Below are 27,294 nucleotides of genomic sequence, written 5' to 3' on the forward strand. Positions count from 1 at the left end.
CATAATATGATTTTACAATATTTTGAACCTTTCCAAATATCTGTAAACAAAATACTGAATTTCGACTCTTAGGGAGTAATTTATATTAACACATAACAACATACAGATAAAGAAATGTCGAACATGACCAAAATACTGAATGTTACACAATGTGTAAAGTGGGCCAATGATATGTTATGATCCCAGTAAATACCTAGACTTTTTGTTTTGCAGCACAATACAACAGTGGGGAACGAGTCTTGGTGGGGGAAGGGGTTAAAGGTTGCTTTTCACGGCTTTCTATAAATATCTCCGAAACTCTCAATTCTAGAGAAAATTAATTAAAAAGATAAAACCTCCCACGATTTTTCTCTGTCAGCTCTATCAAATGCTTTTTGGACATTAATTAATGCGCAGAAAAACGTCAAGTGTCATGTCGCATACCAAATATTACATTTGTACATCTTTTTCCATTCACAAAGCCACTTTCATATCCCACTCTATCTTTAGCCACTTGTCTTACTCTCTCAAACAGTTTTCTACCATACATTTTGCCTACAGCTCTTGAAGCAGCAGTATATTGGCCCCCATCTTGATGGCAAATGCTTTTTTTTGTGCCGCTTTACAGGCCTTTTTACGGCCCAAATTCCATTGAATCATTTCGATCAATGCTCTTTGAAATATTTTTAAGTTTTTGCTGCAAAGATGAGTAAATTTTTTAGTGAACTTTTTTCCCTTCCAGGTTCTACGTTTTTTTATTTTTTTTAATCTTAGAGCCAAGCAATCAATATATTTCCCTTTTACTGTAGTGTTACTGTTAGTAAATGATTTGTTAAGACAACATTGCAATATGCTGGTGTCAGCATCTACATCAGCTATTTCTATTTTAATGCCTTCGGTGACCATCTTCTGACACAGAAAACCGATTACCTTTTTTGTAGTTCTTGTTAGTAAGAAATTGTTCTGGCTAAACTACCATCCCCACGGTTTCGTCAAAATCAATGTTAACTTATGTTTTAATGATTTTTTTTCGCATTTTTTAAGCTCGTTTAAGGCTATGGTGTTCTTCTTGCCATAGAAAAACAACAATCCAATTAAAACCAAAGTGAATTTTGATGTAAAACACTTACTGATTGCACATAATGGAGAAAGTACGTACTAAAACACTTTACGTACGATGCAGTACAAAACCACCATCGATCACATGACAGTAGCATTGAGATTCAATGCAGTCCCTTCAAGTGAAAAAACTTCGTACTAGACAGATTTTTGGGTTCTTCTCATTCCACTGTAAAGAGTTAACGAAAAAGGCGCCAATTCGTATTTCAACAGATCTTGCAGTCCTCATCACTATTCTTAGTGATAGCGATTTTTCGATATTTAATATGAGAATAAGATAAACCTGAAGATAATCTTGACAGTGCTGCTCATAGAGGCAAAGCATAATACTTGAAATTTTTAACTCTTCACTACATTTTTCACTTTCTTAAGCTTTTCTCAATTAAAATTGACTTATTGGCCTTTCCGACATCCAACGCTTTGTTGCAATTAACATAACAATTCCCAATATTTGTGGAAAATCGTAAAAAAACTCCTCCATCCCCCTCCCCCACCCTTTGATCACCCATACTATTAGGAACTTTTAGTTTATTATGCAGTTGACCCAAACAAATAATTATGCTAGGTTCCAAAACTCGGTGCTTTTTACCATTGGCCACCTTTTTTTGGTCTAATTTGCCAAGGCTATAGTTATAAATTAAATTCGTTAATATGGGTACTGTAAAGTGGTATTTTCTTTACCTTTTTTTTTTGTTAAAAATTACTTTATTTAATTTGACTTAAATGCCAAAAAATATAAAAGATTAATCAAAACAAAATATCAACAAAACAAAATGTCTATTCTTATTATTTTAATACTGTTGAAATAAATAAACGTAAAAGTTTCTCTGCTATTCAATGGAAAGATATTTAAAAGAATTGATTGTATTACTTTTCTTAAGATAGGATTTTCTTTTGTTTGATCGACTCGGACCGAACTGAACGACGATCTTGTATGGTATGGTAAAAAGCTATCTAGAAAATGTGTTTTCTTAAAAAAAAAATGTATTCGCAATACACGGGAGTAGTTTTACAAATTTTAAATGCAAGAAACTGAATTGTAATCTTGTGACCTGTTTTTAATCTAAATACTTTACAAAATACAGAAAAAGTGTTGTTATTTTACAAATTGTCTGAGGAGGATAGTATGCAAATTGTCTGGAAATTGTATCTTTAGACAACAAACTTGAAAAGAAAAGTATCATCTGTGTTTTTTAAGTTTTTTCAGTCAAGGATATTAGAATGGGATGAAGTGGCTCTGACAATCTTAAACGTAGTATTTGGTTGGATTTTATTCAAGCAATCGAATAAATGTATTCGCACATTCATTGTCTATAACTGATGATACCCGATTGGATATTGTTTACAAGGGAAAATCGCAAATATACCTAACATTGAAGCATCAAATTTCTCTGTGGACGATCAACAATATGAGGAGATGTTTTAGAATACTTTATGTTGTGAATTTACGTTTTCGTAATTCGAAGAAACCATCGTTCGTTAATTCTTATTGTGGCGATTCTATTATCTTGGAAAGCGCCCACTGAAAAACCGTTCAGTGGTTAAATAAACTCGAATTGAAGGGCCAAATAATGTTTCGTTAACACTTTCGATACCTCGGGACTGTAAAACAAAACTATTTTTTCTCGGAACATGTTCAAAGAAAATTATTTACGTTTGATTTTGTGTTATTCGTTACTCTCCAAGTGTCAATCCAAGACAGGACATGAATTTTCGTTTTCCTATCTTTAGCACTGGTTCTAGGATAGCTCTTGGTTGTTTTGACAGCATTTCGTAATATGTGATTGATCTGCGCACGAGATCGAGTTATATATGGATTATTTATTGTGATTTACTCTTGTTCCATTTAATTTTTCAATTCAAACAACATATATTTACCATTAACTGACATAGGGTGCCATTTATTAGGTGACCCATATGCCAGGTATCGAATTTCGCAATATTATAAAAGATTTTTTTTTTGTATTTTTATTAATTTTACTTTAATTTGTAGCATTGCTTCTCCAGTGGGAAAAAACCATGATAACGTCGTTAGAAGCTATCAAACGAGGAATGTCTCGATAAAAATCAAATAAAATGTTTATATTCTACGTTATAGAATTTAAAGCAAAGTTAAAGGTAAATACTCCAAATTATGCAGGAAAGGATTTACGACTTACTACAAACATCAGAGCAGAAGAAGAAAAAATGCTTGTACAGTGGCGATTCTGTTCTCCTCCTTATCACAAAGACGAAAAGACATAAAGATTTTCAAAATAACCGAATAGGCTTCATTGCTTCTTACGGAGACACAATGAAATTTCTTTACGGTTTCACAAAACTTAATAAGTTCTCGTGCAAGTATTTGACCGGATTTTAAAATGTGTTTTTTACTATATCTTTTACTATGTTTCTTGCTTATTTTTACTACGTATTTTACTGGGTTTTCAAACATGTTGCAAACGTGTTCGAACAAAATACTCAGTTATGTCTTTCATTAGGACCCACAGAACGCGTTTTTTCCGCTATAGAATGATGAATGACTAGAATCTTATGCGGACTTCGAAGGTTAAAGATCTGGGCATCACTTTTGTGAGTTCCCTAACATTTCATTATCAGATCGAAACAGTTTGTAGTAGTTCGTTGAAGATGTTAGAATTCTTCTTGTAAACTGCCAGGATTATTGGTATTACAGATATACTAAGAATGGTTTTATGATTTAGGAACCGTGTGAGTTAAATTACTTTTTTAGGGTGGAGAAGGATCGGACGAAATTTCTTCGGGTTTTCTATATGGGGAAGTGCGGATCTTTTACATGGCTTTATCTTACAAAGTTCCTCCAAGGTATGCTTGGTTACAGCAGTTTGAAGACTAAAAGGAATGTGTATTTAACTACGCACTTCTTTCGATTGTTACGCGGTATTATTGACAACCCTGTAATTATGCGAAGCATTCGCTTTTATATTCCGTATAGACAGACAACGTCAGCATAGACTGTTTGACATTCCAAAATACAGGACCAATCTGCCAATGGTTATGCCTGTTGGAACGGCTATCTCTATGTTGAACAATATTATTTTGGACATTGACATTTTTCACGTCTCTGAAGGAGTTTTTCGTTACAAGATTCTCATACTTTTTTAACATATTATTCTCTGGATATAATTCTCTGGAACTAAAATGTTATTTTTATTTATACATAATTTTCGTTTTAACTTTCATTATTTTTGTTCGTATGAATTAAGATATTCCATTTTGCAATGTACATGTAGATAAATAAATAAATTGAATTGAATTTAATGTTTTTTACTACAATTTTTAGTATATTTTTTACTATATATTTAACTTTGTTTTTCATTATGTCTAATACCTTTATTATTGTTTTTATGTATTGATAACTGTTTTTTTTAAAATACTTATTGACCATTTTAGAACAAAATAAATAACTCTAGTCAGATAGTTAAAACAACTGAGCATAATTGTTAAATTTTATGTATATAATACGATGGTTAAAAAATATTTTAAAAAATCAAAATAAAGTCTCAAAGCAGAAAAGTTTAAACTGGTTTTTTGAAATAATATTAAGTTGGTGTGGTGTTTTGAAGGACGAAAGGCGCAGCTTTAGTGGTGACGGAAGGGCTTTTTTCTCAATCCAGAAACAAAAAATGTTCTCGTCAGACGAGGCAAAGCAACTTTGTATACCATCATTAACGATGATGAAAATTAATGTGTAACTATGATCAATGCCAATGCACTTGGCGAGCTTGTACCACTCATTATTGTGTATAATTATTAACGAATTCCTAAGCGGACATGGCAAATTCTATTTCGGGCGGGTTGGTCGTACTAAAAGTGGTTGAATGACGGCACATAGTTTTAACGAATTAAATACCAATATTTTTTACTAATGGTTGGTAAAAAATTAAATTCAATGCGTTTTGTTCTCTTCATCGATAGCCGTAGAAGTCATATGTCTCTACTGCTCTCAGAATTTTGACATGAAATAGGAATAATATTATTTATTTTATACCGTAATTCCACACATATTTTGCGGCCAATGAACGTGGCTGTATTTCATCCCTTAAAAATAAAGTACAGAAAAACTGTCCACCAGTGGAAATTTGTAAACAATTGTCAAATTTAAAAGAGGGAATAATTTTCCCCACACCTTTTGGTGATAGGTTTATTGAAACAAGAGACAGTAAACGGTTTTAAAACTTGGAGGATTTTTCCATTTGACGGAGTCAATATTGAATTTGAGAAATATCCTGCCCAACCTTAACCACTCTTATCTGCAATAGATTGTTTTGGTGAAAAAAAACAGATACACGACTGATCAATACGAAATTAATTTTCACGTATTATTTCAATTTTGATTTTAGTGGCCGGGTACTTTTTGTTTGCAGTATTGATTTGTATATTTTATCATGTTAATATTCATGTAAGAACACAAAATATTCTAATTTCATATTATTTCAGACGTTTTTTTGTTTATATTTAATAAATATTGTATGACTGTCAGTTATTGTCCACACGTGCCAGTTATTAGGGTGACGTGGATTTCTGTATGCCAGCTATTTATATTGAGAACTTTATTTTTTGTTTAATAAAAATAAAATTTTATTGTAATTATTTGTTTCTTTTTTTTTGTTTCATCAGCAACCAGAAATGAATTGTTTGTGTATTGAACAAAATTAATATTTATTTTAGTAACAATGGAAAGCTCAAGAACGGTCAAAGTATTTTTTTTTCCTTAAGCTGCCAGATATTGGATCTTATACCTTAGTTATATCGGGTTGGGTGAATAAAATATCTTTAACCTTATTGTTGACGCTGTGTATGACGCTTTGTATGGGAACTTTACATTATTGAAAGAGTGACAGTTTATTCGATATGCTGATCCAACAAAGATTTTATAAAAACAAACCGGGTTATCGAAGTATGTTAAGGGTTTGATTTTTAAGTTTTAATGTTTATTTTCTTTTTACTACCTTACAAGAAAATAAAAAAAGTATTTTCAGTATAAAAAAGATTCCATCTTATTCACATGTTTTTACATTTTGGCTAGAGCTACTAGAAGTATTTTAAATGTCTGATTAAAATATCATATTTAAGCATTTTTCACGCCACTTCCCCTTAAGCTTTCGTAAAATGAAAGTATTTATTTTTAGCTGAATTTTTTTCCAGCTTAAGAACCATTTCTTTGTCTTATCTGTTTGCCCCTATCGTATGAAGATCTTTCCTTAAATAACATTGAAAACTGGCGGTTATGAATTCACAAAGTTTAAAAAAAAAAAACTTTTTCGCAATCTAAGAGGATTTCATTCCTAGTAAGGCAAACAAATATTTTTTGTGGATTTACTGATAGCTCATAGATACATCAGGTATTTTTTTTAGAAAATTATAGCAAATTCGCAGTTCTAGTAAAAAAATATATTTACACAAACTGAAATGTACAAAAAATTCAAAAAAATAAACATTACAATTAGAAAACAATGTTTTTAAACCGCATACTATCATAATACTTATTTTACGTTAACATACTGTGTAAAAAAACTCCTTCGAATCACTGTAGGGTAACCTGAGGTTAGCCTAGGTAACCTGAGGTTAGCCTTGGTAACCTAAGGTTAGGAAACGTTCACATGGTAATCACTGTCTCTTCTCAACTTATTAAATTTATATATGGGTCTTGCTTAGTAATCTAATAAGACAACGTTTCTTTCTCTCAAATTAATCTCAAAATATATATAATTCTTCTGTAAGTGTGTATGTCACTGAACTCCTAAACGGCTGGGCCGATTTTCATGTTTTTTTTGGTGTTTGAGTGGGTACCTGGATGGTTTGCTTTCACAATTGAACCCGTTGGGTGGCGCTGCGAAATATAGCAAGCAATCAACTGAACGCATGATAACAACGAGGACTCTTAGCCAATCACAAGATGAGATAAAACGAAAATCTAACCCTTATTACGAATGTATAAATAGCTGTTGCAAAATGACGAAACGAAAATACTGAATTGTCGAACTCAATGTCAAATGTCACTTGGTATATAGTTTATCGAAAAAACCTTTGCTGAAACAGCTTATAGCAGGCAAGCCAACGTTTGGGCGGGACAATGTCTCTCGGGTCCACAAGTGTTTTATATATTTGTTTCCTAAGACAGTACCCCGGTACTCGATATTTTTTCTGTTTTGGAGATCCGGGTGGACAAAACATTTAAACAAAAAATATCTAATGCAAAAATGCGTTTTTTTTTTCTTATGTGTCAAAGTTTACTCGAAGATTATTAAATTATTAAAATTATTTGTGGTAATATTCGTAGTAGTTGTCGATATATTAATTAATCAAGCATAATTTGCAGCGCCGATTACATCACAGGAACGGGCGGGTTTACAATATAATTGTATTTGTGTTTATTAGCATTAATACATTCAATTACATTAATGCATCAATCTATTATAATTCAGATGTCTCAACCTGATCCTGAAAAATAAAAAAATAATTAAGCATTAACATTTTTTACACGTTAACAAAACGAAAAAAAATGTGGATGACGGTCTTCTAATCTTTTCCATTATATTCGAGTAATTGCTCCCTAAATTTAATTCAATTGCTTGTTTAGGAAAGGAAAGTAATATTCCGAAGTCATAAAGATTCCTCGCGGACCGCAAATGTCAGAGGATTGTTTTTCTTGAATCTTTTCCACTTCCAATCCTTTTCTGTGCATTCATGAATCCACGCAAAAAAGAAAATAAGGAATGTGCAATATTATTTTTTAATTTGAATTTGATGCTAACTTTCCAGATTATGACAATAATTATGTGTGTTATATTCTTAATTTACTTATTATTTTGGAAATCTTCTTGTCAATAATCATTAAGCATATAAAATATTATTTTTAATAAATATACCATTTTTTAATAACATGTTTACGTGCATACATTGTAACGGGCATAAACTGCTGGGCGTCACAGACAATAATCACATGACCAATCTTCAATTTTTTCTGTGCCAAATACGTGTCTAAAAACGCGGAGCTTCTAAGCTTTTTTTTTCGTGTCAAACATGTAAGCGACAGCTGGCTTTCGGCTATCTTTATATGGGGCTACTTTGGTGTGAGTATTTAAATTACTTCTATTTTATGCTTATCCACGGTCTCTTAAATTCACATTAATCTAGGATTGTAATTCACAGCGCCCTTTTTCTACATATTTATATTTATTCGATATTTTATCATTGTTTTATATAACATATAATTGTCACCCAAATTACATGTGGGAAATATGATGAAGTCAATCTTAGGTGCTACGGATATGATTGTCTCTCTTACTCTTAAATAATATGGCACCGCATTGAGAGAAGAAACTATGGGATCGCGGAGCTGTCTCTGAAGCCTTCTCAGGTCATAGCGATTAGTTGGATACCCGATCAGTGGACCACATTTTAGCATTTTTAATAAGGACGACCCAGATGAAACCCATGCTTTTTGAAATTCCATCTTCTACGAATCTCTATGTTATTCTGATTGACACCTAGTCGCGCTCGGATAATTTAATTTCAAATCTGTTATCTTGTAAGAATTAAATTTATGACGTTAGCATATTTATAATCAGGATTCGACTATTCGCCAGTTTAGATGGTTTCCATTGAAATTTTAGGAGTTCGTAGATTAAGGTATTTTATTCATTATATTTAACTCAATTTAGGAATCACGTGGAATCTTAAATAGCAAATATTAATTATAATAAATTCTCATGTTTATAAATAAATTCACATACTGCAAAGCAAGTGTTTCATTTCAGATATTTACCTCTTATACATTTCTGTGTTTAATGATGTTAAATTTCGAATCTCTGTCTCCCTGTCATGCTGCACCGTTGTGCTCTAGCCGGTGGCCGCTGGTTTTGGGAGGGAAGGATCCCAGGTTTGTGTAGGCATTTCTTAGACAAATGCTTACAAAGTTTAAATTTTAGTCGGTTTATAGATCTTTCAAAACCAACCGTGACAACATGACAGAAATTAGATAATTATCGTCTGACATCGGGATTGAACTCTGACTCCGAATCTCAGTAAAGTAAAACACCGATAAACGCGGGAATGTCACGTAAAACAAAGACGCTTAATAAATTATAAATATTGTTTATAATATGCTTGGGTTATGGCCACGCGGCTAGTGTTGCGAACTTGCGGATCAGAGGTCCGAGGTTCAACCCAACTTGCTTTCCATTTTCTAATGGCGAATTATTTTCAACTCTTTGAAAATGGCCACAAATATTCGGGTAAATTAAAAAAACACTAATATTTCTGTAAAATATTTATTAGTATATACAATTATCATCGATAAATATTATGATACGTATCGCAAAATATTTTTTATTTGTTTATTTATTTACGGACATGGTTTATTAACACAATTTATAGGGATGAATATTATAAAATTAGAACAGTTAAAAACATTGTAAAAGGATTAAGGAATCATTGACAAACATAAGGGACATCAAGACAAGATCTGGACTATTTATATAGGGCTCGTTTAAACTTAAACCAAAAACGTCCAGATTTGTCTTGAGTTAACAATACGACAAAGACGGGTGTCATTGGAGAATTAAGGCCATAGTCTGTTCTAAGCTGATCCATAACACAACAACAGTACTTTATTGTTTCTCAAACTATGCGTCGGAATATAGAATTTTACCTGTCCTAGTAATGATGGTACATCGATTATACCATTTGTATGCCGAACATACTTGTATATATAGAGTCAATATTAGTTCTACGTTTTTGTAGACTAGAAATATTTAACATTGACTTTCCTTCGAACACTGATTGTATAAGGCATTGATCGCTTTTCACTGCATGCTTCAAAAAACTTGTAGGTAACTGTAAATATCGAATAACGATTTAAATATTACCTAATCTGAAATTGATAAAAAATAAGGCTTTAGTGATTTTTCACAAATAAATACATAGTTACATTATATAAACCTAAATTTACTTTATAAATAAACTTATTTCTTTTTACATAAACAGAATGAATTGCAATAAAATAAATAAAACAACTTTGTTTTTAACCACCTTTTTTTCCAACGATGGGTTTCAAAGCAAACAAGCTTCTTCATCAAGGTTTACGTAACTAATCAATTCTTTCCTTTTTTATTTTTATCATGTTAACTTAATACTACACTTGGAGCCAATAAATTAAGTCTTTTTTTTTCCTTTCAATTTTTTTTCATTACAAGTGGTAATTTGAAATCAATATTTTCGAAGCAAAACAGGAGACGACTAAAAAAAAATATTTTATTATAATAAATAACTACAAAGTAGTGCTTCAAATATACAATTTATATTTGGAATAAACTGCCTTTCACATATACATTGGTCATAAATATGATGAAAAAGAAAATGTAATTATTATTTTTTTATTTTTTTTATTTTTTTATTTATTGGGGATATCAACAGTAATATATGTAAAGAAAATACAACAAATAAAATATACAAAGAATAAAACCAATGACAGATATCCACAGAAATACATTAAATACACGTACAATACATACTAGTGTGTTTGTGTGAGTGTAAGTGAGTTTACATATGTACATAGTATATATGTATAAATACATAATAAAATTGCGTAACTATAACAATAGTAACAAGTACTTATAAGTCACCAAAAATATTAATGAAATAGGTATATAAATAAATATGAAAAAGCAAAACAGAACATTTTCGAACCCAGAGAAGAGTTTAAAAATTTTAGTGAGAGAAACAAATATAAATCAAACTCGTTTTATAACTATTAAGTCCAGAACCAGATTTATCAGCCTCATCCTGATTACCATATCTGTAGAGCCCAGAAATAGGCGAGTGCATGTGATAGTTGGTCCTAGAACTTGCAGAACAAAAAGTAAATCTGAGGCGGGTATGTCAACCAGGTCCACGAAAACACACCAATTCTAGCAAATCTAGACAGTCAATGAATGAATAGATTACCTTAAAAAGTAGTGTTTGGACTGTTAGAATTCTTCTATCAGAAAGTTTAAGAAAGAATACTTTCAAACCTAAGTGAATATTTTTTTCGGAAATAGTTACACGATATGTCCTTCATTGAGGGTTTGCATATTTCATTTTTATTTTAATAAGTGCACGTATAATTGCCGAGACCAATTTATGACATTTCTTTTTCTAGAAGTCTTTCAATTTTCATCTTTCAATCTTTCTCCGAAAATTCTAAAAGGCTTTTATGGAAATTTATTACTGAATGAGAGCTGGATACCAGCAAACAGTTTCCATTACAGAGAGTTTTTTTCAGGTATTTTAGATGACGATGCGACGCCGAGTCGCGACTCCGCCGCTGACGTCGGCGTCGGCGCTGTAGACGCGCGATGGGGAAATTGCCGGGAAACACTATATTTGCCGAGTTAGCGATTATAACTAGTAAAGCATTCCGGAAACTTTATAGAAACTACGTCAGCTATAATGGTATTCAGCTTCGAAGAGAACTTTCTTCCACAATTCTCTCCGAGAACGAAAGAAAGGTAAGAAATAAAAGTGCTTTTGTGAAATAAACAACTGACATATATCACTTCATAACTATCTCTCCACCTTCGGAGAATATTATGTGAAGAAAATATATTTTAGACTACTCATTTTATGGGATTATTTGATAAAGGAACATGTTGCATGAATTTTATTTATTTTATTTTTCTAAATTACAAACAAAACAAACAAACCATCACGCCGTTTCCCCGTAGAGGTAGGCAGAGAGGATAGAACGCCATACCACTCTATCTTGACATACAGACCTCGTTTCCTCTACATTAATACATCTTCTCATGCACGCACGCAGATTATTCCTACTTTTGACATGTCCATCTTCTAAATTACTGATTTTCATTACCATTATTCAAGATACTTAACATGTAAATTCAATGTTTCATAATATAAATCGAGTTGTGGTCAGGGGTACGAGGGTCAAAATCCGCTCTACCACAACTTATTTCTAATTTTATAATAACGAGTTAATAATTACAACTCGTAGAAAATGGCCTCGAAAATTTCAATATTTAGATGAATCATAAACACTTAAATATTTATTTGATTCCCTTGAAAAAAAATTATACACAAATATACATAATACCCCTGCCCTACTCTTTGACATATGGGGCACTGCATCGGCAGAATAAATGCATCTTTTTCCAATCGTTTGTTAAATGAAGATTAGGTGATCAGTATAACGCTTCAGGTACAGAGACAAGGAGATATTTGAGAGCAAAATAACATTTAAAACAGGTATTTTACATTAACCTTGCCAAAAATTGAACCCGGTACCATAAATTATTTTTTATGGCGTTGCCTCGTATGGAAGTAAATAAATTCAATCGAGTTAACCTTTTCAACGTCAATAAAAGTTTCAGATCTTTAGCTACACACACATTAGCATTGAGAATTAGGGGCCGTTTTTTTCAAAACTCGACTTTTGCCTAGGACGTAATTTCTCGGGAGAGGGTTTTTTTGTGATTCGCGTCAAATATCGAAAACCCATAATTTTTTTTAAAACTACACCTTACAACTAAACTTGAAGGTAATATGGTGAATTTGTAATTTTTCGTGATATTTCATTAGCACCCAATAAACAAATCCTGAAATTTGGGAGGTTCTTCAAAACTCGTTATTAGTTACTTTCATCGTTTTTTTCAATCTGTGATCCAATTCGACATTCCGTATTTTAAAAACTAGTTGTATATTTTATTAGATTAATAAAAGCATATTTCTAATAACCATAATATGTAAACCTAAAATAGTCGACTAAAATAAAACATTGAATATTGGCTTTTAATCTTTAAGGTTAATTTTATAATAAAATGAGTACAACAGAATTAACATTAAAAAAATCCTAATAAAATGACTGGCTCAGCAGCATTAAATTAATGTAGTACGCGTACATCTTTGTTTCTATGTTCCTCAGAATCCTAGGATAACTATTTAAATATGAGTATCTATCATTATTAGACTCGAACGCTGTTAAAAAAATAATTTAAAAAATTAAATAATTTAATTTAAATACGTTTAAACCCATAATTTGCATTTTGGACAATAACTGTAGCATATGCATGCAAATAACAGTGACAACTCTGCCAATAACTAACATCGCGATTTTTTTTTCACCCAAAAGTTTTACGCTTTCTATTTACTGTAGTAAAATAAATCTTACATGGGTAGATAGAGTAGTTTTTAAGTTTATTTTCGGTTTTCAATTTATTTACTCAAAAGACAAAATAAAACGACCCAATTGTGTTAACAAAGAACACTTAAGCTGCCAATAACTACACCCCTTCCCCTAGTTGTAGATAATCAAATCTCAGAGCAAGTGATGGAATTCAAGTATCTCGCAGTTGATATCTGTAGCAAAGGTTGTACAGTGAGACTCTGAAGTAAATTAACAAGACCTAAGCAACATCAGGGTGTCTCAGAAATACAATGTGGAAGAATAAGCACATGAGACTAGACAGTAACATGAGAATATACTTAACATGTGTTAGAACAATAGCCACTCACGGAATAGAGGCAAGGGCAGACACTTTCAAGACAAAATCTCGGCTGAGATGCGAACTCTCCGGTCCAAAACCGGAAAGACCGCATGAAAAACACTGATATTCTGAGCACGTGCAATAGGTACGGAAAATGAAAGACAACCAAGGTGGTACTAGAATAAACATGTTTATAGAATGGCGGAGGACGGGCTTCCACGAATGAAGAAAACCTCCAGGTAGACCCCCGAAGAGTTGGCGGGATAACAGGCAGTCGGTGTCCCGAGAGGAAACAGTGGCACAAACTGATCCATAGGATCTTTGGAGATAAAGAAGAAGATGAAGGTAAATAATTTTATTAAATCATCGAAGTAAATCAATGCTTTATTGCAGTGATAAAAACTGAGTTAATTTTGTTGAAAAATACAATGTTCTTTAGAATAACGCTCAATATTCAAATGAATATAGATATTTTAACTACTTTTTATCTTATTACCTTGTTTTCATGTATTTATCTCCTTGATGAAAATTACTATCGATCTTTATTTCATCATTATTATTATAAACTCGACAGTACTGAGTGGGCCTTAGCTGAATCTCTTGCCGGTCTGGTACCCTTCCTCTCCAGTTCCTCACTGGCAAAATTATCGTGTCTGCGCTGATGCAGTCCGTCCATCGCATTTTGGACCTTCCTGGTCTTCGGAGATCTTTATTTCGCTTTCTTCAATTGACAATCGTCTTTTGTACATTTATTTATTTTATACTTTATATACATTTACAATTTATATACATATAAGGGCAGGTATATTGCCTTAAAGTAATTTCTTCCTACCTACCCAAACCGTTCAGTTTGAGAAAATTACAAGTACATGGACATATTGAATCTTACAATTTTGTACAAAATTTAAAACAATGATTAAAAAAGGAAAAATATATAAAAAATAACAACAAACTATGAAGAGTGGATAGAGGATGAGAAGAAAAAAAGAAGGATAAAGAAACAACTTAAATATTCAGATAGTGGCATTTCAATTTTGACTTAAATTTAAATAATCTTCTCTCTAACATTAATGAGTAGATCATAATATATAATAGACCATAGTCAATCAGCTTCTACTGTGCAAGAGGAGGCAAGAAAATTAGAGCGATGAAAGGGTATTCAAAAGGTTCTCTCGTTACTAGAACGAAGAGATAGTCCGTGTTGTGATACAAGTTGGAAGAGCTCTCTCAGATAAACAGGCGAAGTAGGATTATTTATTTTATTTTATTATTTAAAATAGTGTGAAGAAGTGATAGAATGTGAATGTTTCTTCTATGCCTGATACTGAGCCAGTGTCGTTGCGTGCGATATTTGGTTATGTGGTCGAATTTACGAAGATCAAAGATATAAGTACAAAATACATTTGTTTGTATCGAATTTACTTTCCCCGTCTCCATATGGATGAAGATTACTCTAATGTGTGTGAAAAGACTCAACGGCTGCTCTCAGGCGACAATCTTGATAAAGAAAATCGAGTCTACAACATTTTTGAAGTCCTAGCAGGGTTGACATGAAATTTTGATTTAAAAAGTTGTTTGAACTGCAAAATTTTATCATTTCTGGACGCACCTGTAGCGAAGCACTGATCACCTTACCTTCATGTAACATGCTGCTTTTGGTTTACCAATACAGTGCCTTATCCACCACTGAATGCGAAAAGGGAAATGAGGACATCATCAAATTTTGATCGCTTATATTGAGATGAGATAAATAAATAAGAGGAAATTCCCCAGCTGAACTATTCGTTACAAAGTTTATGGTATAAAAAGTAAAAATTTGCATGGAAAAGTAATGTAAAACATCAAAATTTATTTTGGCCCTGGTGGCGGTATCCTCGAAGCTCACAAAATAAGCTGTTGATATCGTAAAAAGTTTTAGCGCTTTTGTCGCCTCAGACCGTGCATTTGTTTTAAGCGGTCGGGAAAATCATGTTGCGCTGGGGAAATTAATTTGAGGAGACTGTTCGCAGACTCTTAGATCGAATTTCCCTCTAAATTTTCATTTGCCAAATCAAGTTTTTGTTGTACTAGAAGAAGCTTTTCACTACAAGAACCTTTGTTAAGTTTAATGATGCCACTGCAGGTGTCTCTTGCTAATTATTGTCTTAGAAATAAACTTAACTTAGTTTATTTCACCCCATTTTTTATATAAAAATGTCGGCTTCAATTTGACTTTTATTTGCTTTTTACATTACTTATGTTTATATAATATATAGATATTTTTATGTTTTTTAATTACGTATTTATTATTTTAATTAAGTACTTAATCAAATTTGACATATTATTTATTACTTCTATTTCTTAGTACACTGTAGAGTGAGTTTCTAGAAACCATATCTCAAATATCATTTCAATTATGTTTATATATGTACATATATTCCTTTTCTATTGATTTTAATTTAAAAAAAAATAATAATGGTTATATATTTTACTATTTGACTTTTGTTTTTTGATTTCAATGATACTGTCGATTTGTATATTTGATTATGTAGGAATCTAAATTTGTATAATTTATATTTTTATATTTATGTCTGATTATCTTTTTTAATTTGTATTCTTTGGAATTTTGTTATTTTTTATTTATTCCTTGTTTTTCTGAATTGTTGTGTTATTGCATCACATGTCTTTTTATTTGAATCTAATTAATTTTACCATGTATTTTATATTGTTTTTTATTATGATTTGACACGGGCACAGCCCAAAAAGTCTTAATAGATTCACTTATATTTAAACGATTGAAATGTTGAATGAATAAATAAATAAATTCTAAATCAATTTAACAATTTTTTTTAGTTTGTCGAATTTTTTTTAGGCAAGGACTGGATTCAACTCCACAAAGAGCTGTTAATATTGACATATTACAACAGAGATGAATAACATTTTAGAGAAGGTCATACAGGGTGACCGAAACTGAACCCGCCATAGCAAATTCGCACACAAAGAAGGTCATATGCTTATTATTGGATCTGACTTTCCCTAGCTTAAGTTTTATTGTTCAGGAAATATATAAATTTTTAGTAGATTTTTCCAAAATTTGACCCTTTAGTATTCAGAACTTTTAAGTTTTTTCATAGTGTTAGTATTTTTTTATTATTTGTTGGTAGTCAAAAACATTTGTGATGAAATACGTCGGAACTTCCCTCAAACTAGGGTTTAAAAAAAAATACATTTCGCTTTAAAAAAAAAAAATAACCATCAAATTCCACCTGTATAAAAAAAAAACTACGGTGTTTCAATAATTTATTAAACTTTTAAGTTAGTTCTCTAATTTAGTACCTTTTTTTTAAAAGCGTAATATCTTTTTTTTATCCTAGTTTGAAGGAAGTTTCGACGTATTTCAATCACAAATGTTTATGACTACCAACAAATAATTAAAAAAATAGTAAAATCATCAAAAAACTTAAAGTTCTGAATGTTTGAAGGTCAAATTTTGGAATTATAGATACATATATCTTAAACTATAAAACTTTGACTATGTAAGGTCCAATAATTAGCAAATGATCTTCCTCTGTATGCGAATTTGCTATGGCGGGTTCAGTTTAAGTAGCTGGTATATTCTTAGGGAGATAAATCCGGTCCTTGTCTTCAAAAATTTGGACAATCTCAAAATATTGTTGATAAAATTAACTTTGTTTATTTCACCCCATTTTTAACATTAAAATGTCGGCTTTAATTCTAAATTATTTTTTCTACGAATATTTTTTTAACGATAAAATAAAACGATGTTTTTGTGAGAGGTCTTTTTTGTATTTTATGTATTTTAAAATTCTTGATTATAATTTAATATTACATAAACAATATTCATGAAGAAAAATCATTCAAATTAGTGCCTGTATGGTCTTTCTACATACAAAAAAAGTTGTGTGTTTATTTACACCCATGAAGTTTATTAATTTAACTTAAGGGTGCAATTAATTCGATTGTTTTAAAAAAGTTAGTGCCTACATCTTATTTTAAAAATAACGTATAGTACAACTTTTTTGACTTATTATTTGTATACAACTTTCATTTAAGAAACTCAATACTTTTTTCTCACGATAAATTCATTTTTAATGTTTTCGTTTTAATCCTCTCTTTTCTTTCTTTCGTATCTTACACATTTTAGATCATAATGTAAACTCAATTTTTAATTTTTGTTTTGTTGATACTTATTTTAATTTTTGATTTTTTTATGTTTAATTTTTATTTTTTTTATTGTTTTGGTTGCATTTATGAGCACCCACTATCCTTGCATATTTTTACTGAAGTTTCAAATGTATTTAAGTATACAATTGGTCTTTAATTTAAAACCTTTTTTTTCTCTCATTTTCTATAGTTTAAAAAATATTATCAACCATTATTTCTGATAACATTCTTATTTCAAAACATCAAAAACCAGATAAATTTATGTTTGATATTCTATGTGTTTACAATATTACGTCGTTACTATTTTATTTAAAAATTAATTAAAACTGTCTGAGCACCCGCGATTACAAACTATTATTTAATAGATTATTGTGATAAAAATGTTTTGATACTTTGTCTTTCTATGTAAATGTATCGATATGTATTGATTTTGAATTACGTATCTTTTTTATTGAATAAAGACAAAAAAAATATAAAAAAATAAAGACTAAAACTCGTCCACTCCTCGACACATCAACTCGAATCAACAAACATTTGCGTGGGTCCATATTCCATTTTTATTTATTTGTTTACTTATATATACGTCAACGGTTCGAAGACCCTTTTACAAAAAAAAATATTAACAGAAATAATCACAGCAGTGCACAATACTATAATAATTAAGTATAATGAAGTAATAGAATAAAGTGTAATGAAGTAATAGAATAAAGTGTTGTTAAATGTCCTCGGCACGGGAAACCCCAGTGAGGTCACATTATTTTTATTATTAATTATAGTTTGTAAGCGAAAAATATGAATAAATAAATTAAAACCAAATAATTTAGAGAACATATAATACAAAAACGAAAAAACTTAAAAAGAAACATATCATCAACGGGTTGTGGTCCAGTGGCTAGTGTCTCGGACTCACGGACCAATGGTCCGTGATTCGAATCCTACTCTACCCTAACTTGATTCCCATTTTGCAATAGTGAGTTATTTACAACTCGTTGAAAATGGCCCTCAAAATTAAATATTTGGGTAAATCATAAGAACGCAAATATTTATTTTTCCTTTAAAAAAAAAAACATCTCCAAATAAAAGATGGCAATAACCATGAAAAAATCTAATATTATATTTATAAATATAACACAGTAAAGTTGAGAATAACTAGATAATAATAATACAAAAATTAATACAACACTAGTACTTTAAAAATTATAAGTTTTTTAGAGCAATAAAATAAAATAAAAAAAATAAAAAACTTTAATTTACTAAGAATTCCTTTATTTGGAGAATTCATCATCATAAAATGGTAAGAAGAAGTTGCCATTTGGCAACAAATCCACCAATTTACAATTTAAATTATGTCTAACATGTTAAAATAAAGAAATTAAAAATCACGTTTTCCAGGAAATTAAATTTAAAAAATATATTTTAAATGAAATCTATTACTTTTTCTAAAAATAACGAGTGAGAACACGTTTTGATTCATGAACACAATTTTTATTGAAAATATCGAATATTGCTTATTGTTTTAGAAAACTATTTTATTATTGTTATAGTAAACTTATACATCATAGCAATATTTAATAAACAATTCGGGATTGTTGCGTTTTGTTTTTTATATACCTCATTTAAAAAAAAGTCTTCTTTAATTGGCACGACCTATAAATCGATTTTGCGAACGTTTTTTTTTCATGCGCTTACTTTTTTCCCGATTCCTAACAAACCACTCCATAATTTCTAGTGTTTTTACGAAACAATTTATAAGTTAGGCCGACTATAAGTGATGTATCAGAGTTGCGATTTTCTAAGTACTCAATTAACAAAGTTTATAAAATACTCTGCTGAAACTAATTGAAGTAATGAGCATGACAGGTATGTAATTCTCAATTTGGAATAAATATTATTATCTCGCTACGTAAGGAAATGTTGAAGTAAACCGCGCCATTTGAAGAGGCTTTACATTAATAAATGAGACGCCAGAAAACCCCCACCTCACCCCTTCACCGACCATTTCCCCAGTGGTCCCTCCTCCCTTCTTCTCCCACCCCACGCAGGGGTAAATGTGAAGCCTAAAACGTTATTGTTTATATTGCCAATAATATTTCACGTGGTGTGGGGCAATAAATAACCGAAGGCAACGGTGCTCAATAACGTATCGCATTTAAATCGATTCTTTCCCCTACGCACTTGTTGCTGCTATATATATGTAGGTACAACCATCTCTCTCACAATCATAAATCTTCATGATTCGTTCGCGGGTTCACATCGACCAGTCCTATGGCTTGCGAAACATAAACAATATAAACAATACCAATTTTCTGAAATGCATTTTTTCGAATTGAAAACAATTCATCATTTTTTTTTTTTGAACAAAAAAGTTTCCTTATGTTACCAGAATTTATTTTTTATATTAACAGATAATTAGATTAAACCTCTAACGTAATTAAAATACAACAAACATGATCTCAGTAATAATATTAATAGACTTCACGCTCTAGGCAATAAGTACCAAGACGTTGGTGACTCATTGCATGTTAAGTTTAGTTTATATAGGACTGCTCTTCACCTGTATTTCATGGGTAGGAGAAGCTATTACCTAATAGTTCTAGATAACATTATTTTTTCTCATTTAGAATTCTTAAAAATTGTTTTAATTTCTTTATTAATGTTTCTTTTCTGTTCTTTTCTTGATTTTATTTAAAAGTACAAAATTTTTCTCTTGTCATTTTTTTTTATCAGTATGTATTTATATGTATATTTATATTAGTTACATAAGTAGTCGTTTTAAATAATAATACAAGTATTATTTTTTTTTAAATCTTCGTTTAGTATTATTCAAAATTGTTTTAATTTTTATTATTTAAATGTGTTGCTTTCTTACATTTTTTTCTCTTTTTTTTTACAAGTTCAAAACATTTCAAACACCAAATATTAATTTTTTTCAAGTATTTTTATAACTAGTATTATATATAATAAATATAATATTATTTTTAAACGGTGTATCTTTTTTTTTTTGACTCCTTAATTTATAAATAATGTTTATTTTAAACACCATATTTTACTTATTTCACTTACACGTAAGTATTTTATTACATGCAACTTATATGTAAAAGGCACTAATTGCCGTTTATTTCAATAAAATAAAAAATAAACTAAAATTAAATAATTAACAAATTACTACAAAGATGGAGAACTTTTTTGTGAACAGAATATAGAAGTCTGATCATTTACAAGGCTTATGACTTGTCGTTGGCTAGTTTAAGTGGCCACTTTACACACTGTATAACATTCACTGTTTTGTCTATGTATGAACATCCATATTTCTTAAATTCTTCCATCTGTTGATTTTAGTGAAAACTGTATGATTTTAAAGAGATTCATTTGATTGATATTTCAAATGCAAGGCAACGCCTGAAAACGGTTTTATTACAAACTCTATTTACAACACAAATGAATAAATATAACATAAAAACTCATATATAGTATTAAATCGATAATATAACTAGAGATCGAGATACTTTTGAAGGAATTTCTATTGACGGATTAAGGGCTAAAAATATTAAAATAAAATTTAAAATTTTGACCATTTATTATTTGTGAAGGCCGCATATCGTCGGCTTAACTTGTAAAACTCGTGCATACCGAACAGATTTTTTTCAGGAGAGATTAAAAACTATATTTTTCTTTAGTGTATGTATACGTTTTATTCCTTTTTCCCTGGTTAGTTAAATTTACGATAATTTTTTCACACATTTTTATTTAAAACATAATACAACCTCGATTCATGGATTTGTAAAGTTTTCATTAAAAAAATATATATTTTAGTAAATGGATTTAGGAGGTTAATTTAGTTTGAAAATGCCAATTTAAAAAATGTAAAAACTAATTATTTTGAATATTTTTCTTATATGTAATAAATAACCAATAACATGTTTTGGGTGAAATTATAATAAAAATGATGAAAATCTTTCGACAAAACAGAATTTAGCTTTTCTGTAAAAATTCTGAATGGAGGTAAGAAATATATTGTTTTATTAAAATAATAAATCTTAGTAGGTATGCTTTAATAATTCAAACTGACATCCTACTAAGCACATATTTTTACTTCCGTATTGCTGGATTATCTAATAGAAGTAGCTAACATTATTTTTGTAATATATTGTCTCGGTAATATTTCCAATTCACTTCTTGGACCAATAATTGAAAAAGGCAACCCATAGAATGTCTTGTAAGAAGTAATGAAAAAGTAAATCTAATGCTAGTGTCTTCTGAAAGTTATGGATAGTTTGTAGAATTGGGTAATCGGAGTGGACTTTTACCTGGGGTTTCGCAATATTATTTCATCACATCGCTCCTTTAATAATAAACTGAAGTAACTCAAAAATCATGATTGTTGGGAAATTGCAGTTAAAGTTTTGCAAGTTTGGCGTCAACTATGTTTTGAAGAATATTTTTAAATATGGACATTCTACAGAGATGTAAAGGTGTTTCACGCATTGTGAATAAAATATTCTTTCAATTTATATTTATAAATATCTAGTGTTAAGCATATTTTATAAGATATTTAAGTTTAAAAATACTATTAGTGACTTAGTTCTGTTTTTGATTAAAAAGAAAAATTATTTTTAAATTTCGACTTAACACAAAACTTATTATTACAGTTTTGTTTTAAAAAAACTGATATTATGTATTAAACTTTAGGATATAATGTACTTTATTAGTAAAATATAAAATGACAATATTTGACTTTAGGAGTTATTACTGTTTAACACTAACAAAAAAGTCAATTATTATAATAACTTAGGTTTAATTCTATTTAATGTTAAATCAATGATAAAATTATGAATTGATCTACCTATATAAAAAGTTAGGGGCTTAGAATATAATAACCTGACTACTAACTTGTAAATATCTTTACAAATAAATTTAATAATTAAATATAATAAGAAACACATTTTATTTTTATAATAATTTTATTGAAATCTTAATACAAAATCAACAAAAAATAATTAAAAATGAACTTTGCTTAGCATTATAAAAGACCTTTATTATTTTTTTATAATAGCAGTCTTGTTCTCTTATATTATTATATTATTATCTTAATAATATTGAGATCACTTAGGAATGCAGCAGTTATAATCACAATCAGTAAATAATATTTCTCTTAGAACTCTGTAATATTGACAGTAATGAAACAATAATTTTATTTAAAAGGAAAACATGACTGACTGACTGATCTATCGGGCTCAAATTTGGCATACAGATAGCAGTTATGATGACGTAGGTATCCGTTAAGTAGGGATATTTGAAAATTGCCGCGGGGTCGGGTATTACGTATTAGTAATATTATAATATTCATTGGCAGAAACGAGATCAAAAATAATTCTTAAGAATAGATTTAAAAAATAATCAATAAACATTTAGTAAAAAAAATCCGAATTTTAATAAGATGTTGTTATTTTTTATATGATTGTGATTACATTTTATTTAGGATGTCAATCACAAACCAGTATGTAACGATATCTTATTAAAAAATGGAATTATAAAAATTTGCGTAATATGAGGGGATTAATCCTTTAGTTATTAACTCTTTTAAGTCCTTCTTTTTATTTGCGCTTAGTTCCTGTTTTTTAGAATATACTTGTTTAATCGTTATTTCTTCGAGAGGTATCATTTTCTTTCGTTTATTTCTAACGTTCACTTCTTTATACTCACTGTCATAATAAGACGTTTTGTAACAAAATGTAAATGGATCGCTTTTAGTAATTTTTAAATGTTTGATTTCATTCCACATAACATTTTGACCATTTGTGTTGGTACTGAAATTATACCCCCACTCCTCTTGTAACTCTTTTAAATTTGAGAATGAGTTGAAACTCATTTCATGAACACTTATAGCTGGACTACTCTTTTTTGCGTTTTTGATTAAGGCAATATACTGGTCTGGAGTGTAAATAGGGCCAGACTTGAGATTTTTCTTGACCTCTTTTTCTATAAGACTGTGTACACTATCGGCCTCATTTTGGGTGTGGCCCCTAATTAAAAATTTATGAGTTATACTGTTTATGTTTAAATAATACACAGCATACATATATAAGGTTGCAATGAACTTATTCTTGTTCTGTCCACAGCAATTGTCGGAGTAGAATATTATGTTTTTCGCAGCTTCTCCATCAGAACTAATGCCTTTCAAATATTCCCAGACACACGACCCAATCTCAATCGCTCCTCTTTTTGCATCTGACTCAGTCCAGAAATAACAGTAAACATTGTCATATGCATGTTTGCCTTCTTTATTATTGAGTTCGGTCAATGTCAGGTTGTAACTGTTCAACTTGCTTTTATAATAAAAAGCCGAAGTGTCACCTCTGGGACATTGCAATACCGCTTCTAAATCGTAAATTACGACTTTATTTTCATTGTTTACATTTCTCCTGTCATTCAATTTCTCCTTCCTACTTAGTTCTTTCTCTTTAAGATGTATTTGATACTTTACTTCTTCTTTTTCTTTTTCGTTACCATTTAAGTTTGCATAGGCAACACATTGGTCGCATTGGTCTTTTTTTGGTTTGTGAAAACTTAAATTAAACTCTGTTGTAAAAATTTTATAGTAAGCAATGTAGTTACCAACCTCTTTATTATTTTTAGTTTGCAATCCTGTAAAGTCTCTGTACAAATCTTTAATTGTCTTACCTCCTTCAATATACTCTCTTGTACTGTGAGCTCTAACATAGTGTCCTTCTATTCGAGGAATAGATTCAATGTGTTTTCTGATTTCAGCTAATAATTCAGGATCCAATTTTTTGTTATTGCCATGTTTGCCACGTTTCTCCTCTATGAAGCCCATCTCATTTGTGTTCGTTATGATGGTGTAAATCATTCTATCACTGATATCTAAAGTACTTCTAAAAAAAGTTTTGCACACTCTAATTCTATTATTGTCCAGTGTCAAGTAGAACGCCTTATTGGGGCGACGGGGAGTTTAGGCGTTAGTATATTTATATTTAGGTTCTATATCAACCATACAAGTTTTTGTGAATGCTCTTTGCTTATTTAAATCACCAAGTTGCAAAAATTTATCAAAAATTTCATATCTTCCTTGAGTGTCTATTTTGTCTATGCATTTTAATTTACACTTCTCATTACAGGGAGTCTTGAGACAACGTGAGGGCTTATTTTTGCGAGTTTTAGACATTGACACATAAGCTCTTCCTTCGTTACGCATCTTTTTTACTCTGTTTTGTCTCCATTTAGCAGGATTTTTTACCCTCTTAAGACCTCTTTTTTTTAAGCTCTGTGTTGCAGTGTCAATATCAGAGCTTGAAGAATCCGAGCATGATGGAATTAGGAAATTCTTTTTTCTGTGCTGAGAAATCTTTCCGAATCTGTCCTCAAAATCGAAATTAGGATCATCCACGTCGTCATCTAAGTCGCTTTCATCAGTACATAGGAGAATAAATGGTTATTGAAGAGTTCATCGCACAAGATCTTCGTATTCGTGAACCAGTGGCATTCGAAGTCTAAAAGAGGAATATTTTTATTAATTAATTAAATAAGAAATAAATTAAAGATTGTCCAGATTGTCCCTGCGGCAGGTGTGTGAGTAGCACGCTTTAAATGAAAAAAAAACGTAGGTATTTAATTACTTACTGCGTCGTTATCAATATTCGATAAGGTTTCTCCAGGCGTTGAATTAGAGACTTTTTCCCTTTCAGAAATTTCGGATGATTGGACTAAGCCCATAATTTTTCGGATTCGCAATGACATTTTTATCTAAAACAGAAACAAATTAAATTATGCTAAAGAACATTCACATCACTTTTTAAAATAAACTGCATGAAATGATAATCAAACTATTTTTTATTATTATTTTTAACAATAAACCGATGTAAACTATAATGACTCAAACTAATTGTACTTCTTTTAGAAATAAAATGCAACAAGTCTGATTAGTGTTTCAAATCTATCGTAGTTTTTAATAAAAAAATGAGTTAAGTCTAAGTAGTTCAATATTATTTATACGATTAAAAAAAATAAAGAGGAACAAGTCTCAAAAACACGATTTATAATTAAAATAATTATGAATTATTTCCTTACCTTTTAATCATAAAATGAAATAATAGATATTCGTCCACGGGAACAAGGATTCACTTTGAACACTGTCGGCGTAATACTGATTCGTCGCGTGATGTGAATCCCGAAGGAAGCGGCCGAGTAAATCAAAAAGAGATGGACGATCTTCTATCTCGCTTGTATAGCTTTAAATAAGGAGCCTGTTGAACTGTACTTATTCTTTTCACGCGTTTAATTCGTTTTATTGTAAAATCTCGTTTTACCTATTTTTTGAGTTAATTCGGTTTATTTTTAAAGGAGCGACATGTGACAGAAAAGAAACGGAGGAAAATAGTTCTCATCGGTACTTCAATATTATAAGGATTTCCGCAAGTGGGTGAGATTTCAGGCTTCCTAAGGTGAGACTGACTAGGACTCGAAACAACTTTTAATATGAAAGTATGAAAATGTTAAAAGAGTCACTAGAAAGTCTCGGGGAGGCTGGAAGCATCTCCACTTTTCAGTCGAAATTCTTTGTTTACATTACAAATAAATAACATTTAATGCCGAATTATTTATTTAAGATGCTGTGGTCCGACTGGTCAATTGCGAGCGGCTCCAACACTGGGACAGGCTCCGATCTGGAGCTGAACACTGGTGGTTGGTGGAAACAAAGTCTAGGATGCGGCACACGTTCAACAACTGAACGCGTTATTTACTACACGAAGTCTTAATGTGGCGGGTTATCAAAGGATACTGAGGTGGGAAGTAAACAGAGTTTTTGGGTACAACGGATGTTGAAGTGTGACAATATTTTAATAATACATACCCACATAATTTGCAACCATTAGGTTTATTTGTTTTGATTGTTAATGTGTTATACAAGTAAATACATTTTAGTATAATTGTAAATTTACAAGTTTTTTTTAAACGCACAAACTTGAATACCCTTTATGACGCAATTGCCAAATCATTAGATTTTCGCACAAGAATTTAACATTTAATTTTTGGTGAAATTCTAATACTTACATTGATAATCGTAAAGTCGTTACCTTGTCTTGTGCAATGTTTTGCTCGAATACCGCGCCATAGAGAATAGGTGAGTATAGCCAGTGCCAAAAACCGTTTGACGAATTACGTACTTAAAATGGTATGTGACAAAATCAATATTTATTCCGTTTTTCTTCCTCCATGTTTAATAATTACTTTGCTGAGAAACTGGGATCTCTGGCACAAGGCAGAATTGTTTAGATAAAAAAATTTTAGGTTCTATTTTACACACGGAACAAAAATTTATACCTGCTGGGACAGAATAATAGCCAAGATTTTTGTTTTTAACGGTGGTGCTTTTACGGGATACGCGATGACTTTGTTTACATCACCTAGTATATCCTTTATGTGTTGCAACGAGTAGCGTTAATAGACAGAACGATGCCCATTTTGGTCAAAAATTACCCCACCATTATTTTAGCATTATCTATGACAT

At 30.5% G+C, this 27,294-nt stretch overlaps 1 protein-coding gene across 3 annotated transcripts; it reads left to right on the forward strand.

Annotated features, from left to right (window-relative positions):
* The first annotated feature begins 8,127 nt into the window (after positions 1 to 8,127).
* LOC148283850 (uncharacterized) lies at positions 8,128 to 26,864 on the forward strand. 3 transcript variants are annotated; one of them, XM_088243120.1, is made up of 4 exons: positions 8,128 to 8,192; positions 11,387 to 11,612; positions 13,802 to 13,949; positions 26,393 to 26,864. In XM_088243120.1, the coding sequence occupies exons 2-4, from the start codon at positions 11,460 to 11,462 to the stop codon at positions 26,512 to 26,514; spliced, it is 423 nt and encodes a 140-aa protein (XP_088099246.1). In that variant the 5' UTR covers positions 8,128 to 8,192; positions 11,387 to 11,459; the 3' UTR covers positions 26,515 to 26,864. The 3 variants fall into 3 exon arrangements, 1 of the variants encoding a protein (XP_088099246.1); XR_015825488.1 differs by lacking the exon at positions 13,802 to 13,949; XR_015825489.1 differs by lacking the exons at positions 13,802 to 13,949; positions 26,393 to 26,864 and adding an exon at positions 13,425 to 13,640.
* Positions 26,865 to 27,294: the final 430 nt, after the last annotated feature.

This window comes from Micrasema longulum, unplaced genomic scaffold, assembly GCF_059751315.1.
Source record: "Micrasema longulum isolate JH-2025_06_02 unplaced genomic scaffold, ASM5975131v1 h1tg000186l, whole genome shotgun sequence".
Classification (NCBI taxonomy): domain Eukaryota; kingdom Metazoa; phylum Arthropoda; class Insecta; order Trichoptera; family Brachycentridae; genus Micrasema; species Micrasema longulum.